Below are 21,543 nucleotides of genomic sequence, written 5' to 3'. Positions count from 1 at the left end.
GCACAATCTTGAACAATGACGAAATAAATTCAAACGATGTCAGTTAAATCTCGTTTCTTCATGGAGAGGTCTATGGGCCCCTCTTCGTACTCTATACTTTCCGGTTTGTCTGTAGTTCGGTTGTTACAAATGAACCCATACAATGGCACTGGTTGAGGTACTTCAGATATTTTCAATGTACATGAGACGTGTGCACTCCTGGTATGCATTCTGGTAAAGAAAATTGTTTAAATGCTTAGTTGTTCAGAATACCAAGTATTTTTAAAAGCAAATGTATGTAAATCATTAAGTATATTAATGCCAGTAATTTTGTAATTATTTTTCTTGCAAACTAGGAAACAGAGAGGGCGCTGTGAGTCGTTTGTTCCAAGACTCCACAAGATGCTGTTTTACATATTAAAATTTTGGGAATCTAAATGTAGATTATTATAGACAATAGATGTATAAACAGGTTGAAATTCAAGTTATAGTCTACGGTTTTACACCGCTATGGTAATAAGCGGTTTATGAGTTTAGTTTATGAATACCAACCAATATAAACGAGGGTGATTACTGAAATTGCAATATTTTTTGAATTTTGAACGTGTGTATTTCATTTCACAAAGCATATTTTCATAAGATTTAGCAAAACTATTTAGTATAGTAAGATCTTAATTCAAACTAAAAACTAGTCTCAAATTAATTTTTAGCTAACGTCAACCTTAAAAAAATACATAATTTATCTCACTTGTACTTTCGGCAGGCATCAGCTCGGTGTCGCTCCAAGTAACGATGTTGACTAAAAGCCTTCCCGCAGTGGGTGCAACGCCACTGCCACGAGTGATGGCCTCGAGTGCGCTGGTGGGCGCGAAGGTTAGATCTGCACAACACGACCATCAGGGCAGACGTTAGCTACGCTATATATTTTTTTAAACACTCAGTCGTCTGATCCTATGGTAAGCAACTTAATGCTTGTGTTATGGGTAACAACCGACTGTTATAACTAACGCGAAAAAGAAAGCAGACCCACTACAAATAGCGCCAATGGGTTAGTCACACTCAGGACTATGTAGTAGTAGTCCGAAGATGATGATGAATGACGATGGTTTGACTCAATGGTCACAGGAATGGTCTGGTAGAAGCTAGTAGTTGCGGGCTTATTTACCGTTACATAGGCTATTTTTAACCGTCTTCAAAAAAGGAGGAAGTTATCAATTCGACTGTATTTTTTAATGTGTGTAACCTCATAACTCCTTACTGGTTTGACCGATTTCGATGATTCTTTTAAACGAAAACCGATGCTTATTGTGTAGTTTCATTTAAATTTGATCAATATCTGACTAGTAATTTTCGAATTATATCTAACAAAGCGTATTTACTGCTGTGTGAAATAGTAAGTAATATAGTTAAATGTATTATAAAAAATTGTTTTATTTTTGGTAAATAATGTAGCCCCCTCTAATCTCTCTTCCCGTGGGTGTCGTAAGAGGCGACTAAGGGATAACAAAGCTCAACTACCATCTTTCAACTTAATTTGCCGACCGAATGCGGGATAACCATCCAGTTGCTGGTTTTGAAATACACCGGCCGAAGACGGGCAGCAGCGTCTTCGGTGCGACAAAGCCAGCCCTGCGGTTACCAACCCGCCTGCGCAGCGTGGTGACAAAACACTTGGGTTCGCGCCATAATACCGGGTGCGAACTCATGGAGGCCTATGTCCAACAATGGACTGTGATAGGCTGAACTGGTGGCGTATTTACTTGACTATTTTTTCGTCTACCTACCTTATATTACTGGTCCATGTAATTTCGTTTTTTTTTTTCGTTTGCAAGCATACACAATTATGAAGTATTCACACGTTAGTAACTAATCCATCAATTGAAAAATAGAGAAAGCATTTTACCAAAATTTAATTTTCGAGCAATTCATAAAGTAATTTAGTGTCTGACCGTAATTTAAACACTAATTTTTTTTTTTTCGATTTAAACTTTGTAACCTTATTCGAAATATTGAAAATTGTCTTATGAATAATATATGGACTTAAAACTTTATTTCATTGCTAACTTCATCTACTGTATTATCTTTTTCTTTGTTGCTTATTTTACTTCTTATATGCTTATTGAGTTTTTCTTTTTTACATCACATGGGTAACAAACATGCATACGGTCCACCGGTATGACCTGTACGGCTACCATAGTCTAGTTACCTTACTTACCATGGGAAACACAACACTACTTGAAAGCAATATTATTTGGCTGTGATCTTCTGTAAGGTTCAAGTACGCCCCAGTCGATCTGCCGCAGATTGATCAAGATATTTGCTGTTATGCTCTACCACAAAGATTTTAAGCAAAATATTACCTGATCTGACCATACATTACAAACATAACAATGTATTTAAATTATAGTATCACTCACCGATCAGCAAAAGTCCTGCCGCAGTGAGGATGAGGGCAAGGAAAGGGTCGTTCCCCAGTGTGAAGTCGGAGGTGACCCTTCAGAACCCAGGGTCTGTCGAACCCCTTACCGCAGTACGAGCATACGTGGTTAGGGCGCGGACGAGGCTCCCATTCACGAGGTTTCGGGCTATCTTCTAAATTTAGAACAACACTGATTTTTAATCTATCTAGATAGTTAAAAATGAATCTTAAAATGTATGGCTTAATGCAAAACTGGAGGCAACTATGCTAATTTGGCATTTTTCTTTGTAAGTTTTTTAAGTCGCAGATAATTTCAGAATACGTAACGATTATTTCGATTTCTCGTGTCTGACAGTTTTGAAGATTGGACAACTTCTGTAGGGTCAGTTAGTGTTACAAGACTAGCAGCCAGCCCCGGCTTCGCAAGGGTATTTAACAAAAATTTCAAAAATAAAAATATAATGTAGCCTATGTCACCCGCGGATAGTGTAGCTTTCCAATAGTGAAAGAATTTTTCAAATAGATTTAGTAGTTTCAGAGTCTATCCAATGCAAACAAACGAACAATCAAATATTTTCTCTTTATAATATTAGTATCTAGATCTATCCTAATAAAGCACAATATACGAGTATATTCTAAAATACATGTAAACGAAGTGTAAAATAATAATAATTGTGTTTGCTGGCAAACGAAAAAAACAGACTTCAATTACATCGACAAGTAATACAACGTAAGGAAGACGAAAAAATCAAGTAAATACGCATTATCAAAGATTACTTCAAAAGCTGTAATCAAATCTCGAGGAAATTAACATTTGACCACATGTTAAACATTAGCTTTCGATTAAATTAAAAATCATTAAAAATCGGTACACCCAGTAAAAAGCTGTGTGGGTTTTTGAGGATTCCCTCGATTCCACTGGGATCCCCTCATCAGATTATTCAGGTTTCCCTACCACACTTAGAATATCTCCTATCTAACAAAAAAAGAATTATCAAAACCGGTTCATAAAGGACGAAGTTATCCCCGAACATACATTTAAAATATATATAAATATATAAGGTCGAATTGAGTAACCACCTCATTTTTTGAAGTCGGTTAAAAAAATAATAACTCGTTTTATAAGTATAACATCGTCTGCATATACAAGGACATGTTAAGATTTCTTACATTATATGGAATGTATTTTTAACATGGGACTAGCTGATATTATTATAAACATTATTTTCCTTATTTCGATAGTATTTCCCAATTCTGATTTAAAATAAGAAAACGGGTTAATGTTTTTGGAATAATTTTCCTGTCTGTCGTATGTTTTTATATTCGAATTTTCCTGCACTTTCCCAGTTAAGAAATATAATGTACAAAAAGATTTTTATCATAAACCTAATATTTATTCGATAGATCATATAGACGTAGCATTTAAGGCTGATGATTGGTCATTAGGTGATGAAACATTTTTATATAAAACGGTTTAATGATAGTTAAAAAGGTTATAGATTGCTTCAAAAACAGTTATAGCGCCTAAATTCTCACCTTTTACCGTTAAAACGACTTTTATTTCTTCTGTAATCGGTCGTTCATTTTCCATGTCGAAGGACTCCTTGCAGAACAATAGTTCATTGTTCAGTTTCTCGTCAGCATTGCTTTCGACTAAACTCTTCAATTTCTCAGCTATTTTATCAATTTCCGAACCTTTGACCGGCTTATTTTTTAATGGTTCACGGTTTTTTATTTCTTCGATAATTGGTGCTAGCGGTTCCTTTTTGTCCTTTATTGTGTCAACGTTTAGCGGAAGAGGTATTTGCTTTGTACGTTTGCACTTTCTAGTTTTTATTTCTGCGAATGTCTTTCGTTCGCTCTTCGCTTTATTTGATCTTAAGTTGTAGATTTTTTCGTCACGTTTTTGGAAATTCTTCTTCGGTTCTGGATTAATGACTGGTTTCTCGCTTTCTGAAGCGTAATCATACGTCTCCGTGTCTATGAAGTGTTGTATGAATTGGCTCTTCTTTAATAGCTGAAGGTAGAAGCGAGTAGATATCGGTACTTTGTCGTGATATATTGTTTCGTTAAGTTTTAACAAGTTCTTCTGTTTCTTATTTGGATGTTTTGGTACACGTGTCGGCTTAAGTTCTTCTGAAAACAGTTTATTTTATGTATTAGCTATTGTAGCTAAGTGTATTTATACTGTATTTCCAAATGAGGTAGGACACAGCAGCAAATATCCTGCTCAAAATCTTCAGCAGCCCAACTGGGGTAGTACCTCAACCTTACAGAAGATCATAGCTAAATAAGACTACTTTCAAGCAGTGTTGTGTTCTTTTGGTGAGTAACGTGACCAAAGCTCTTGGGGACTGGAGGTAGTGTCAGCAAAGCGCTTGCAATGCTTCTGGTGTAGCAGGTGTCTATAAGCTACGGTAATCGCTTACCATCAGATGAGCTGTACGCTTGTTGCCGACCTAGTTGTATAAAAAAAAGTGTACCTGATTAAAACAGATAAAAACATTAGCGAACATACGTTACATAGTAAAGTTGGTATATTATGTTGTCAGCTAACATAGGTATACCATTATGTGAGTATATGTAATATTCGATTAAGTTCTAAAATACAAATTCTATATCGACTTTATTCATTAAACTATTATTATAATGTCGAAAGTTTGAATGGATATTTATTAATGAATCCCGCTAAAAAGGTTCATTATACTTTGAGTTTGTCTGGAATAGCATATGGGTAGTTTTTATCGTGGGAAAATGACCGGTTTCCGATGGATAAACTTTCATGCGAATGTAAGCTTGGGCACTAATAATTTAATAAAAATTCACAACATACATAAATTTCACTGCATATAACATCTTTTTAAATATAATTCACCGTAAAAATAAATAAATAGTGTAAGTAAAAAAATTAAAAATGATAATAACTTAAAATTTAATGATCATTATTTTATCTACTTATAATTAATATTTACTTAAAAAGCACCTGTTTCATAAGTAAAAGGTTCCCGCCGAGGCCGCACAGAGCTTATGTAACATCTAGGCATTATAATAAATACTAGAAATATCCTTAAATGCTTAAAATAGAGTTATTTAATCACATAATAATTATAATGTTGTACGTGTAGTACTGTAAGGCACTTGTTGAGATTCGACAGCTAGAAACAAGCAAAAAGCAACATTTTTTTTAAGAATTTCAAATTTGAACCGTGGCGGCTGTTCCCTCGACTGCCAGTTTGATTGCTACAGATTATTTATTACTTTTATTTTCAAGCTCGCCCTATACAAGTTTCACATGAAGTTTACAGATTTTTTTTTAGTTTTACAAAGATAATAATTTTAATACTTTTCCTTTTTTTTTAATGAGATGAATTATTAAAATACAAAAACCTTCTTCGAACATATTAGAATGTTAATGTAATAATGTTAGATTTTTTTTGCTGCGTAATTATTTAAATAAGTTTCTATAATGTGTCTATTATTATAGTATCTAAGTTAAATTATTAAGATACGTAAAAAACTTAGATTTATTTGTCACAGAAAAAATATATAAACTCATTGGTAAAAGCTTTCAACGATTGAACGTGAAAAGCGTGAAAATGACGCGCGCGCGGAAACTCCGCGGAGGGAGAGGCAAGAAAACGCATCGATTTATTCGCGTTCGGGCGTTCGTTGCGTGTGGACGTGTCGCTTGAACAAATATTTACCACGATCGCAACCGATACCAAACAATGATAGTAATTTCGTTATTTTTTCGTATACGCTGTGTCTAGTGCGGTTTTGAAACGTATGTATATGTGGTTGTGAATCATTGCCGGTCCGGCGAAGCCATGGGCAACTCCTGTAGCTCAGGGCAAGCTCATAAGGACAAGGACAGCATTTCACAGAATTCCGAAGAGTGAGTACCTCTCATCCGAATGTCGCGTCAATAGACGGCCAGGCGGACATCGTGATTTTATTATATGTATTTTGTTAATTATGTTATAGTAATGTCCGGTAGCAGATAAGCGCAGATGTGACCAAAATAAATCAATACATTGACAACGCTTGCCTACAGGTAGTCAGGATGATTTATCCATGAAAGATTTTTATGAACGTTCATAGAAAATTGAAAAAAAAGAACTTTTTTTTACCAATTCAAACTACACCTGATTCAATAATTTAAGAATTTATTTATAAATTAATATTTCTATAAGTAATAAGATATAAATTGAAAAGAAATATTTTTATTTTCGTTTATTTATAAAATGTGTGTAATATAAAACCTCATTTAATTTTATTAATAAAACCGCGTTATAACTGATTGTAAAGCTTTTTTTTATGCTCGGAAAAATGCATACATGCTTTTTTGCTTATAAAATTACCTATGTCTATCTGTTTTAATTTTTTACGATGACACTTTATAATACTAGCCGTATAATACTAGCCTGCGGTTTCAACCGTCGTCTTTTCGGCCTTTATACATTAATAGAGAATAAATAGCCTCCACGACACACTGAATTACTTTAGATTCACGTTCTTTCTTGTAATATTCTACACTTTTCTAAAAACAGTTTTTTTTTTTTAAGTTTGCGTCACATAAAAATATTTATATGTAAAAAATTTATACTTAAAACTGTCGTGATGATATAGGTAGATATGCTATTGTGATTGTATTTTAAATTAAATTAAAATCTATAAATTTTATCGAAATACGTAGGTACGATTATCACCTATAACCTACCCTAGTTTTAAAGTTTATTTGTTAAGTTTTATTTTACAGTAATTATTTTAGTTCAATAATGTAGGTAGGTATATATAAAATTGTCTATTTATACCATGTTAAAGATTTAAAAAATTTACATATAGATCACAGAGTTAGTGAGCATTACAGTTTAAAAACTCATATGTTATGTTTATTGGGAAGCAAAACCTTTCATTGTATTTGACTAGTTTCTATGTAAATAAATAGGGTAATATGATAAGTTTATGAAACGGAGGGGTGGTAAGAGAATAATTGTGTTTCGACTTCGTTTGACTTCAATTATATCGACAAGTAATACAACGTAGGTAGACGAAAAAATAATCAAGTAAATACGCATTATCAAAGATTACTCCAAAAGTTGTAATCAGATTTCGATGAAATTTAAATGTGGCCACATGATAAACATCAGCTTTCGATTAACTTAAAAATCATCAAAATCAGTACACCCAGTTAAAAGTTATGCGGATTTTCGAGAGTTTCCCTCGATTTCTCTGTAATCCCATCATCAGATCCTGGTTTCCTTATCATGGTACCAAACTAGGGATATTTCCTTTCCAACAAAAAAAGAATTCTCAAAATCGGTTCATGAACGACTGAGTTATCCCCGAACATACATTAAATATATATATATAAATATATATATATATATATATATATATATATATATATATACGGTCGAATTGAGTAGCCTTCTCCTTTTTTTGAAGTCGGTTAAAAAAGGGATTAGTTTCTCGATTAAAAAATCATAGTAACTATCATCTCTGTCTATTACAAAATAAAATTGTATTAAAGTCATGATGTGTGCGTTCATAAACAATATTAAAAGGCTAACAAGCTTTAAGTACAGAAGGATCTACTCAGCGCTCAAACGTAACATGTTACTTAGCGTAATTAGTTTCCGGTACAACGATGTACCAATTTGAGAAAAAATAAGTTATATAAACCTATAAACTGCTATATATCAGCCTATAAAAGTTGCCTTATTGCACTACGCAGTTCTACTGCCGATTGATGAGAAGATAACTTCCTACCATGATTAGAAATCATTACCTTTGATATACTTTTTATGAAAACTTTACTTTTTGTAGAGGTTTACTTACTACTACTCTACTACTATACTACTTATCTACTACTATTTTAATCTAAAAGGCTATCAAATTTTAGTTTTATATAGCCTATAAATAAAAAAGGCTATAATGCGTCATGCTACGAATGTTTAGATCATTTATTGATGTAGTAACATAGGAGGAAATATCTTGATCAAAATATGGAACCCGGGTAGTTAAGTAAGGTAGGCAGTGCTTCTGGGAAGGGGTAGGATCGGTAATGTACTTGCGATGCTCACTGCTTTCCAGGTGTCTATAGGTAACCGCTTACCATCGCTTGGGCCGAATGCTTGTTTGCCACTGTAGTAATTTAAAAATTAGATTGTCATAAACACAAGTGACAAACAGAACTAACATCAATCTAACATACATCGTATGACAATTGTACTGTGTGGCTACGGTACTAAAGAATATAGTCACCCCTTCTCTTTTCGTGGGTGTCGCAAGAGGCGACTAAGGGATAACACAGTTCCGCTACCACCTTGGAACTTAAGAAGCCGACCGGTGGCGGGATAACCATCCAACTGCTGGCTTTGAAATACACAAGCCGAAGACGGGCAGCAGCGTCTTCGGTGCGACAAAGCCAGCCTTGCGGTCACCAACCCGCCTGCCCAGCGTGGTGACTATGGGCAAAACACATGAGTTCACGTTATTTTTGGCGTAAACTTGTGAAGGCCTATGTCCACTGTGGACTGTATAGGCTGTAATGATTGATGATCGTATGGCAATTCGGTGTGGAACGACATGATGGATTACGCCCTGTAACATGTGACTAATACAAAAAAGGGACGGTGTTATAGTGCCGTGTAACAGTGACGGATATTGCTGTACTTCATCGTTTATTACTTAATTTTTTCACTTCAAAAAGAGGAAGGTTCTAAACTCGATTCAATTTTTATATGCTTATGACTTTTTATTCGTTGTACCGATTTGAATGATTCTTTTGTTATTCGAAAGCTAGTGTTTGTTGTGTGGCCTTGCTAAAATGTGCACAATTGAGGGGCACACCAAGATATATTCTTCTCAAAATCTGTAGCAGCCTGACTGGGTAAATACCACAATCTTCCAAAATGTTACAGCTAAATTATGCTGCTCTCATGTAATTTTGTGTTCCCGTGTATGTATAAGGTGGCCAGAGTTCTTGCGGAGATTAGTCGAAATAGAGCATTGCAAGCGCAGCCCAACCGGCAACGCGCTCGCGATCCTTCTAGTGTTGCAGGCGACGAAAGTCTACGGTAACCATACCATCGGGTGGGCCCGTACGCTTGTTTGTCGACCTAATCGTATAAAAAATGTACTATACTTGTTAATGTAAATTCAGGTCGATTCTTTTTTTCTGAGTATACATTTATTTTTTTTTAACCAAAAGAACATGTCAACCAAAAGATAGTATATACTACGTCGTAAAAACTAAGACGCCCAAATGCTAGAAGCTAAGAATATTAAACAAATTATTATGGTTTAAAATTTAACTGGTAACGAAATAAAACAATTTTGTTACGAAAGCGTTTGTAGAAAATAATGGCTAGGTTCTAGGAACAAAAACAGCTAAAAAAATGAATTCCTTATTTGTCAGTTTCTTTCTTATCATAATAAAACACCTCCAGTTCTATCAGTCCTTCCGTGACCACCGTTGCTGTAAAGTATCCGAAACGTCGGGCATGTAAAAAACTAATAAGCCGCGATAAAATCCGAAAAAGTTGTTTCATTATAATGAGTGAAATTCGCGTAAACATTAGATAACAGTTTGTTAGTATTTAATTTAAGCTTTACTTGTTATCATTAAAATAAACGATTATAATTTTATAATATTTTTTAGGTACATTGACACTGACACACCCAAATTCCAATCTTATATTCTAAATAAGTATCTTAAATCAATTAAAATACATAATTTATCTCTATACTACTAATAGGAAATGTTTAATTTTTTGTCTTATTGTAAACTCAAAAACTGCACATTACACATATGATTTTAAAAATTCTTTCACCTATAGACTATAGGCTGTCACATTATCACTGAGTGACATATGCTATACTCGCTGTACTTTAACGGCAGATAAGTGAAATGTGAAAATCGTGTGTGGAACGTGAGCGAAACCACAATGGAAAGCTAGTCGTAAAATATTTTAAGTAAATTAAATCGTAATGTTTTTTTAAAAGTTTTTTTAAATATTCAATATTAGTATCTACTAATATCATTAATTTAAATGTACAACTTTGGGCAGTTAATGGTGATCAAAGTTGAGCTTTACATTTTATGTATATTAGATATTTTAAAATATATAATAATTTTAAAACGTCCATAAAGTACATACTTGAATTGATGCAAAGTTGGCAAGGCATTATCCATGATTGTGAGAAACGACGTTACCGCGGGGCACAGTAGAACAAGAGTGATTAATAATAATAATAAAGCTGTATAACTTAAACATACGTGCATACTTAACTACATACATACTTTTATGCACATATACATACATATATAAAGAGTACATCAATTATAAGAGGTTCAGGACGTCGGAGAAAAGAGTAATTTACATAGTACAGAAATTAATGGTTTAATTTTATACAGGTACCAAAAATAAAAGATTTGTTCTTGGTATTCAGTAGATAAACTTTATATCTCAATCTAAGGGCTCCAGCTAAGGGTAATAAGATTTTTTTTCTCATAAAGGTAATAATAATTTTTTTTACCTTTCCTATTCAGCACGAACTTTTTAAATTAATTCATGAAAATGTTCTATCAAAGTTATACGTATATTCAAGGATTTACAGAGGTGCCCTCTCCGAAATTTAATTAAGCGTTCCACTTTGAATGATTAAAAATCTCGAATTTACCCTTAGCAAATTTCTGGAACAATCGTGTAGAATTTTTGTCATAATAGCCCTGGTAATCTAATCTGTAACTATGTCGTTCCTGAAAACAAAATAGTAGATTCGTATGTCAAAGGCCCGTTTGTGTCGATTGTTTTATAAATTCCTAATTGGATATCCGTTCCCTAGCGACAGCCACTGTCCGTAAAGGCTTTAGAAGTACTTACGTATATTAATAAAAATTTGAGTTGTTTGTTTTATTTTTAGTTGGTTAGTTCGATTAAAATCTAATCCTTTTTTCTGTAATATTCAATTAAGTTTGGAATCTCGACTGAGCTGATCACTTACAAATATATAATACAGCATGACAGAACATATATTATTAAGTGTCGTGGTCAGAGTACACTATCAGTACAATTTTCACACAACAATGCGATAGAACACGTGTTATGTTTCATAACATCATGTCTTAATGCTTATATTTTTATTTAACAAACAGATTATGTAACGAAAATTGAACTGAACAGATCGGAAATACACTAAAAACGTTGCACAGCTGGGAAAAGGCCTCATCCTCAAATAGTAAATGGTTTGGAACTCAATCCGTCGCTCTGTGGCATACAGTCTTTCTACCATGAGTAATAATTGTTATGAGACTTTTTTTTTTGGTTTTCGACGCATAGTATGCCCAGACGTACTATATTTGCAATCAAGATGCTAAATTATAAAAACCTCGAGTAGTTTAAATAGTAAAAAATAATATAATATATGTATAGATACATATCTGTTTATATGTATATTTATATTTTTATATATTTACTATAAGCGCAATTTAAATTATATATTATTATTAATAATAGAGCACATTAAGCCGTCGGGTCCCGGTTGTTATCATGTACACCGGAACCAATCGTTACTAGTAGGGAATATATCCTCCAAGCCCGCATTGGAGCAGCGTGGTGGATTAAGCTCTGATCCTTCTCCTACATGGGGAAAGAGGCCTATGCTTAGTAGTGGGATATTACAGGCTGAAGCGTAGCATTATAATTTGCATACTTTAATCGACATAAGACCATTTCCTCTTCCATAAATTGTCTGAAATAGATTTAAAAAAATATATATTTCTTTTGTTTGAGTTAAGTTTCTTGATTTTAATTACTTTTAGTATTAGTATATTTTAAGCTATTTTGATGATCTTCATTTTTTGAAAAAACTATAGTTTTTTAAAATAGTATTTTAGAACCTAAGAATTTATTATTAGGGATACTGGGGGTATGTAGGGAAATTTATTGTAAATTCCATTGACGTTTGATGACGTTGATCCATGACGACGTCTGTACTGACAGTGGAATAAGTGTTTTCATTTTATTATTATTTTACGAAAAAGACAAACACCAGTCACCAACCCGCCTGCCTAGCGTGGTGACTATGGGCAACACACATGAGTTAACGCCATTTTTGGCGCGAACTTGTGAAGGCCTATGTCCAACAGTGGATTGTGATAGGCCGATGTCTGTGTGTGTGTGTGTGTGTATGTGTGACATTTTTTTTCAGCGATAAGAGATCTCAATTAAGTTTTTGTTTTTTTTTTTTTTATGTACCTACTACAAAATATTTTTAAATGGTATTCCAAATTAGTGCCATTCTAATTTGATTGGCAAGAAGCGGCTTAAGTCGTCAACTACTGCATAACTATTTATACTCGCTGTTCGGTTACGCCTATAATATTCCCGAGCACTTAAATCTGTTAATATAACCATTAAAACCATATGATCTATTAATAATATCTCGCTATCCGACCCATCTATTTCGGTAATTATTGCTGTTATCGACATGAAGCCATTTATTCCATAGCGTTTGCTATTTAACACGTCGCGTCCGGCCTTAAACTCGTTTGAACTTTTTAACGCGGAAAAGCAAACGAAAGATGTTGATGGAATTATTATTTTTTAAATAAGTGGAATATTTATCGATAAAAATTTGGTAGCGATAAACGAAACAAATATTTAAGTTCACAGATTGCTGATCAGTTGCATAGCTATCACTGGCGGCGATATCTATTTAATTTGAATTGAAATAGTCATTGTAATATAGTGATTGAATTGTAATTTAAAAGCAATGATAATAGGTACATTTTACGGCTCAGGATGGTTTCAAACAGCTCAGGACAAGGATTGCTGGAATTCCTTGGATTCCTGTGAAGTATATTCTTAAGATTAAGTTTGATATATAATACTTTAGGTTTTTTTTTATAAGAAATAAAAAAGGCTTTTTTATTTTTTATTTTATTTAAATACATTTACTGCTATCTATACTAATGGTTATAGCATGGGTAGACAAAGACAGGTGATGTTAGTAGGTATAAAAAATATTTCGCTACTTTTCCTATTAAGATTATTATTTACATTTTAATAATAATCTGAGACTGTTATTTCATTCACCTAGAAAATTGATAAGGGAAAAATGTTTCAAATATAACGTCAACAGTCTGTTTTGTTTGAGTATCAAATATGATATTATACAGATATTTGTCTGTATAACTGTATATATTCATTATTATCAATGGTACACCTTTTCCTCGCTTATTCTTTTTATTTCTTTTGTCCAAAGGTTGTCTGGTAGGGATCGCTCTTTTAGCGATAATACCGTCTTTTGTACGTTAATCCTTTGTTTTTTTTTTCTTATATATCTTTTTGTGTACAATATTCGCAATCACTGGCCCGCTAGACCGATGATCTACGAAAAGAACCGGTGGAGGCTGGATGAGGATCGCAGAGGACCGTTATATTTCAGGGGGACTATGTCCAGCATTGGACTGCGGCAGGTTGAAGTAAAATTCACAATAAAATAATACCATAATGTTTGTATGGTATTGTATTGTGACATTATTTTAATGTATTTTAGCTCCAAGACTGTTCTCCTTAGTACAAATCCCTGTCATTAACCTGTTATTAAAGTCGTGCTGAAATGACTGATCAGTGAATTTATTATGTTACCTTTTTGTAATGTGAGAACGTTATGACAATGTTAAACTGTGAATAACTTTCTTTGCCGTACCAATTCAGTGGAATACAACTTTATACGGAAATACGACACATGTACATGTAACACACATTCAGTCTGTAACATCCTACTGTTGGCCATATGTCTCTTTCTTCATGTAGGAGAAGGATCAGAGCTTAATCCACAACACTGCTCCACTTTGGGTTAGTGGATATATTACCTACTATAAGTAACGCTCGCTACCACATATTTATGATAACAACCGGGACCTACAGCATGAAATGTTTGTACGTAAATAGTAAAACAAAAGACATCTTATAGCCCTCTTTAGCTATATATATATCTTTACCTTTATGCCTATCTCCTGAGTCTCACCAGGCCTTATCATTGAGTTTCATTTGTCATTCTCTGCACGCGCATGCAAACACGATGGTGATTGATTGTGACAGCTCCGTGTTACAACAACACTGGGTAATTGGGACAAACGACTTAAGAGTGACCGGACATTGTAGTCATGTATTATTCATTTTTTTTACTTGTAACACACTTTGTAATTAAATAAACAAATAAATAAAAACTTTACACATTCTGTATCATATACTCAAAATCCCAATTCCCAGTCGGTTTCCAGGGTTCGATTCACGTTGAAGTATGTATATTATTACATAAACGACTCACACGAAGTCAAAGCCACCTGTCCCTGGCTTCATCATAGAAACCTGATTGCGATCGTTAGTCGTGATGGAAGAATTATTTACCCGTCAACCTGCAGTGTTGCATCGAAGCAGAATAAGTTTCATCTCTACTGCAGACCCGTTGTCACAGCCAACTGCTAATCCAATCACCGAGATCTTATTTTTGCTACCTATCAAACAATATTATGCCACAATTAATAAATGTCTCTTATTTTAAAAGAATTGTCATTAATATACAGAAATTTCCTAACCAAAAATTCTTACGATGTACGACCAGTCCAAAGGGCAACACGAATAGACCTAAATTGAGCTGATTGGCTGTAAGTTCTTCACAAAGAGATATAAATAGATTGTTTCGGGGACCTTAACCCTCGAATTCTTCAAAGTATTGATTTTTTGTACTGTTTTTAATTTAAAATAATGTGTTTTTTGGGTTTAATGAATGTATTGTTTATTTAGGACAGTATTTTAATGAAAAGGTTCAGTTTTGTTTTTCGAAGCTTTAATCTCGAAATCACAAATTGATTTAATCAATTATTATCTTATTAAACAGTTTTTTTTTTTATCTAGGAAGTAGATATAGAAGAAGCTTTATTTTATAAATAACGATTTGAAGCTCGTTTTTTGTATTATTTTTAACAACAATTCTAGCGTTTTTATACCTTAATATATATAAATTACGCGTCACGTCGTTTGTCTGCGATGAACTCCTAATTAAACTACTAAACGTAATCAAATTTGCACACCGTGTGCAGTTTGATCCAATTTGAAAAATAGGCTATATTATATTTTAATATATGTAATTATTATATTTAAGAAAAAATAGTGTTACGAAGTTCGCCAGGTCAGCTAGTATATATATCTATATATACACATGGACGTATTACGAATCCTAAAGTTTGGAAGAACAAATATATAATACATAATGTAATGTAATAATATAAATAATATAATATGTAATAATATAAATAGTATAATATAAATAATATATATATTAATAATATAATAATGTAAGTAAATATTTTAACATTACTAGTAAAGGAGATGTAAAAATATTTAATAAAATAACTTTGATGAAAAAGAATATACATACTCGTAGTCTACATAAGTAAATGTGAATCGCTAAATGTACTGCTTACAAGCAAAACTAGTAAACTCTTGGATCAATTCAGCTACAATTTTTATAAATCTATACTAATATTATAAAACTGGATAGTATATTTGTTTGTTTGTTTGTTTGCTTGAACGCTCTAATCGCAGGAACTACTAGTCTGATTTGAAAATCTGATTCTTTCAGTGCTAGATAGCCCATTTATCGAGGCTATATAATATTTTAGTACCTCTTTTTTCTAAAATGAACGTGTGTGAAACCACGGGGAACATCTAGTGTTTTAATACTTTGTAGAAGGTTCTTATTTAAAAGATAAATTAGGAAAGTTTGAAAAACGTACCAATTATTTAATATTCATCATTACAGCCTATAAAGTCCACTGCTGGACACAGGCCTCCACAAGTTTACGCCAAAAATAACGTGAACTCATGTGTTTTGCCCATAGTCACCACGCTGGGCAGGCGGGTTGGTGACCGCAGTACTGGCTTTGTCGCATTTAATATTCACACGTTTTATATTTTATGAGTTAAGACGTCTGTTCGATCAGCTAGCAATAAATAATAATTATGTTTGCTCGCAAACGAAAAAAAAAAACGTCAAAACGTGCGTTTGTTAATTATTTTTTTTCATCAATTTACGTTGACGTGACGACTATCACTACGATTTTCGATAGTTTCCCTCGATTTCTCTGGGATTCCATTATCAGATCCTGGTTTCCTTATCATGGTACCACCCCTGGAATATTTCCTTTCCAATAAAAAAAGAATTATCAAAATCGGTTCATAAACGACGAAGTTGTCTCTGAAATACATTAAAAAAAAATATATATACGGTCGCATTGAGTAACCTCCTCCTTTTTTGAAGTCGGTTAATAAAAAGATAGTTTATTGCATTAGCAATTCAGTTTTTCCCAGCGATCTCACGACGAATAAATTATGAAAACAATTTGATGACATCGGCACTAGTGTCTCGTGTCACTGAGTATTTGTTTTAAGTGAATGACTGCAAGTATCGTGTTACACGTCTGGTAGTTCACAGACATTGTGACAACAAAACGCTGAAATTAAGTAGTGCGAAATCTAATACATATTCAATCTATACTGCTAATATATATGCTGAAGAATTTGTTTGTTTGAACGTTTCAATCTAAAAATTACTCAACTGATTTTCATGCGCTTTTTACCAATAGACAGATTGATTCGTGAGGCAAACTTATGTATTGTATACGGCTTAGGTAACTACTGATTTGAATTGTTTTTCTTTTGTGTTGGGTAATGGATAATTCATTTACCGAGGAAGAGTTATACCAACCTTTCCCAAAGTGGGCGATAACGCCCCCTTGCCAGTACTAAAGAGGGGTAAGAGACCTAGAAAAAAAATGGTGGCGTTGTGTAGACGCTTGGGGGGCGATTTGTCATTTAATCTATAAGGACTCTCGACTGCAAATTGTGAACATCAACTAATAATAATTAAAAGATTGCTCAAAGGGGGCACTATAAAATAATTCATTCTCTAAGCGGGCAGTAGATAAAATAAGTTTGGGAACCACTGCTATATACTTAAAAAATTTATGTACGTTTTTTCCTTAAATTAACGCGGGTGACACCGAGGACACATCTAGTATCTTCTATATAAATAAAAATGAATTACCGAAATGCACCAAATTGCTTAATTTTTTATTTTATGTGCTCATTGTTGCCAGAAAAGTTTTTATAAAAGGAAATTTAATAAAATCTATACATACTAGAAAAAAATATGGCAGCAAAAAGCTCGCCAGGTCTATTACTATAGCATCTATACAAATAAATAAAATTGGAGTGTCCGTTTGTAATATTAAAATAATCGCTTTTTGCAAAATTCATATCGACTTATACACAGTACATATACAGAAATAACATTATTTACAATTTTTGTCTGTCTGTCTGTTTATTACGGCTAATCTCTGGTACGGCTGGACCGATTTTGACGGGACTTTCACTGGCAGATAGCTGATTTAATAAGGCGTAATTTAGGCGTATTTTATTTTAGTTATTTTTTATTTTCTAACTGAACAACATTTTTTTCAAATTCCACGCGGACGGAGTCACGAGCACAGCTAGTTGAATGTAATAATATGCTTGTACCTAATAATAATATTAAAATACGAAAACTAAAAAAATATTATAAAATATCATTAACTTAATACCCTAAGGGCTAAACGAATTTATATGTAGGTAGACACATTACAGTAAGGCTAGATAAAATACAAATTATGATTTAAGCACTATGAATATTACTTTAATAAGAAATCCACTTGTTTTAATATGGCCAAGGCGTGATATGATTACAAAAAGCTATCTCAAGCTTTTCTTTCATTATTAAATTATATATATAACTATTTTATTATTTAATCTGTTTCAGTGCGATCTTTCCCTGTCTCATCTTAGAACATTAAATGTTCTAAGATGTAGACAGAAAGTAAAACAAATTCGCTTCTCGCTGTCTGTATGCTTAGATATTTAAAACTACGCAACGGATTTTGATGCGGTTTTCTTTAGTAAATAGAGTGATTCCAGAGGAAGGTTTATATGTATAATACATGCATAATATAGTAGAGGAACACTGATAGTTTTTGCACCCGTACGAAGCCGGGGCGGGTCGCTAGTGTACTATTAAATCCCAATTAAGTATCTAAAACTAGAATCAATTTAAGTTTATATTTAAAGAATCATTCAACAAAAGTAGATCAGCTTTAAAAATAAATATACAATTGTTCTATTGTCAACTCAAGTGTCGTGCTCCGCGAATTCGCACGTGCTCTCGATGACAGTTAGTTTTGGCGCCAAATATGTTCTATTTTATCTGCATCATAAGTTTTAGTAGTTAAAACAGAGGGTTAACAAAGTTCTTTAACAAATACTACTTTTTATTGTTAATAACAACAAAAAACCATTTTAATATATTACAACAGTTTGTTAATGGGCACATATTTTTCTTTAAACTGGTTTTGATTATTCTTTCCGTTCCGCTTCGATATTTTAGCGAATTTATATAGACATATAATAGAAATGTCCTTTTTTTAGGCAAAGGTATTTTCTTTATAGGAGAAAGATTGGAGTCCATTCCGCTACGCTATCCCATTGTATGTTAGCTGATAATTTTCCTACCATGAATAATGATAGTTATCAATTGTCTACGTTATCATCATCATCATGTCAATCATCTTTCTGATTTAGTTATGAGTATGGCTAACGTTATGACGACACTTGCTCGACTACATATTAGATCAGGTTTGGTATTTATTTGAAATCAAATTACTCCAAAGAATTCGCATGAACGTATAAGTAAGCCTCGTGTGAAGTAGAGATTCGAGCATAAACAAGCGTCTTTCTACCGGCTGGGACTCCGGAGTGCCATAAATCAGGGCTATCAGCAGACGCGTGGCACACATACGTATCTTCTGTCAACTCTCCGGATCTTGTTTATATAATGAATCTGTATAGGAATGCTGATAATTCATGTGCTGTTCGAAATATCATTTTTTTAATAATTCAAATTTCAAATTTTTTTTAAATATCATATCAAAAATTGACCGTTCCAGCGGGAAAAAAATGTTTAGAATTTCCCAATGTGTGGGTAACACAAACATAAAATCGTAAAAATTCAAATTTCGTTAAATAGTTTAGTTTTCTGAGCGCTATAATGTAGGGGTTTTCCATTTCCCTAAAGGTCAGCAACACACTCGCAACTTTTTTAATGTTACAGGTTTTGTTGGGGGCAGCAACCGCTATTGTAAAGTCGTTCGCATGTAAATAAATTGAGCGTGTAGCGTTTTCAATTCACCAGTTGAGCTGCTCCAAATTTTAAGCAAGATATTTCTTTCCGTACCCTTATATAAAGTTTTATTTATATTTTCCAATTAAAATTTCACAATAGTAATCTGCGTTTATATAATTATATTAAGTTTTACAATTATATAATAATGTATCAATTATCAATTACAATAACGTAAATTTTAAATTCGTTGAACTGAAACGTGCTACCAGAATATCCAATTCAATTTCTCCAACCAACTAACCACTAATTCAATAGCCGTTAAAATGTCGAAATTATTACAATCTACATTCCTAATATTTATATTTAAACTATATTTTCATCGGGACAGGTTGAGGAGCGTGAGTTACACTTATTACAAATTTTAAAATCTGAAGAAAAATAAACGTCCCTCCTGGAACCGAGCCAGACGCGATGAGCGTAGGTGATTCAATTTAATCATTTGTTTGTAGCGGTCGAGTACTATTTGAATGTTTATTTTTGATTTTATCGATATCGTCTGTCGTTATGATTTTCATATCTTCTTTTATATGAAAACTTTATGTATTATATAATAAGACATATTTACCTTATTTGTTACGGTTGTGATCGTTTTGGGTTCACGATATTTCGGCACTATTCCAAACGCTATGATTACGGGCGAACTTAAAATTTTCCGTTTTATATGTAAGTCGTGATGTTGACGTGACCAAGAAAGTTGAAAATTTATAGGAAGGTCTTTTATATATCTCGTGATCTTTGCCACTGGCTTTCCATAACTTGAGAATGATTACGGGTTTCGATCATTTTTATTTCATTTTCTTAATTATTACAGAATACGAAAATGATATAATTTAAAAATTACTGAATAGTTGACGTTACTTTTTTTTAGTTTAATTTAATTTATCTTATTAGAACTAGGATTTTTATTAAAATATATATGATGTTGTCAAACCCTTCACCCCAGAGGAACCTTGTTAACGTTATATGTTTATAAAGTTTTTTTTTTTTTGTTCTAAGACTTATTATATTAATACTCATTCCATGGTGTCATAACAGCTCGATTGGTGACTTGGGGTCATTATAATCCACCATGGAGTACCCAAAAATGATAAAACGATACCTAAGGATATTTAATAATGTGGTCCAACCTACATGTTGTTATTATTTCTTTTGAAGCAAACAATTTTCATAGAGTGATTTTTGTCCACCGGGAATAAGCTGCTGTTGGTTTATATGTAAAAATAAAAATAATTTCACAAACGTTTTTTTTCTTTCGAACCCGTTTCGACATCAAAAAGCGAATGTTCTTTAACGTTGATGTATTGACAAGCTCTGACTGAAATTTAAAGGAAATTTCATTTAAAAGATTTAAAAAATCAGCGTCTGTGTCCTCGAGCGATAGAATAGTGTGGAATCAATCACGCTTATCGGAGATCAAAGCGTTTTGCTTCACGATTCATTGCCTATTACCGTTTCAAAGGTATCTGAAGTCAGGTGACAGTTTTGTCCTTCGAAAATATTACTAGCATTATACTCGTACATATAACAAGCATTATATAACAACGACCACTAAAAGTAAAGAATGCTTAAAGCACCTAATTTTAATTACTTTTTTATTTTTATTTTTTTTATAGAGGATTTTGCACCCATCCCATACATTTTACGCTAGTCCTTTGCTTAAACGTTGCTTGGGAAGAGATTGCTGTTTAGCAATAAGACCGCCTTTTGCATCGAGAGCAAATTGTTATAAGCTTTATTTATTAATTTAAGATATACTAGTGATCGCCTAGAGGTTGAAATTCGACCATAATTTAACCACAAACTAACAATAAACAAAAGAGTATGTATGCGGTTTGTATATGAAATACACAGTTGTG

The 21,543-nt window shown here is 33.0% G+C and overlaps 2 protein-coding genes across 2 annotated transcripts in view; one reads left to right on the top strand and one right to left on the bottom strand.

Moving 5' to 3' along the window:
• Nucleotides 1–29: 29 nt before the first annotated feature.
• On the bottom strand, nucleotides 30–5,442 carry LOC123665377 (zinc finger protein 226-like). Its single transcript, XM_045599690.1, has 5 exons — nucleotides 5,382–5,442; nucleotides 3,935–4,534; nucleotides 2,397–2,571; nucleotides 728–859; nucleotides 30–210 (listed from the first exon to the last, which is right to left on the bottom strand). Exons 1-5 carry the CDS (start codon nucleotides 5,440–5,442, stop codon nucleotides 30–32), a joined length of 1,149 nt encoding a protein of 382 aa, XP_045455646.1.
• A 783-nt stretch (nucleotides 5,443–6,225) lies between these two features.
• Nucleotides 6,226–21,543, top strand: part of LOC123665653 (NACHT domain- and WD repeat-containing protein 1) — a 67,878-nt gene continuing 52,560 nt past the window's right edge. Inside the window, 2 exon segments of the mRNA XM_045599926.1 lie at nucleotides 6,226–6,293; nucleotides 21,437–21,444. Coding sequence (XP_045455882.1) covers nucleotides 6,226–6,293; nucleotides 21,437–21,444 — 76 coding nt within the window.

The sequence above is a fragment of the Melitaea cinxia genome, chromosome 24 (assembly GCF_905220565.1).
Source record: "Melitaea cinxia chromosome 24, ilMelCinx1.1, whole genome shotgun sequence".
NCBI classification, from domain to species: Eukaryota; Metazoa; Arthropoda; class Insecta; order Lepidoptera; family Nymphalidae; genus Melitaea; species Melitaea cinxia.
Note: the sequence above shows the minus strand (reverse complement) of the source record. Positions and strands in the feature narration are given on the sequence as shown.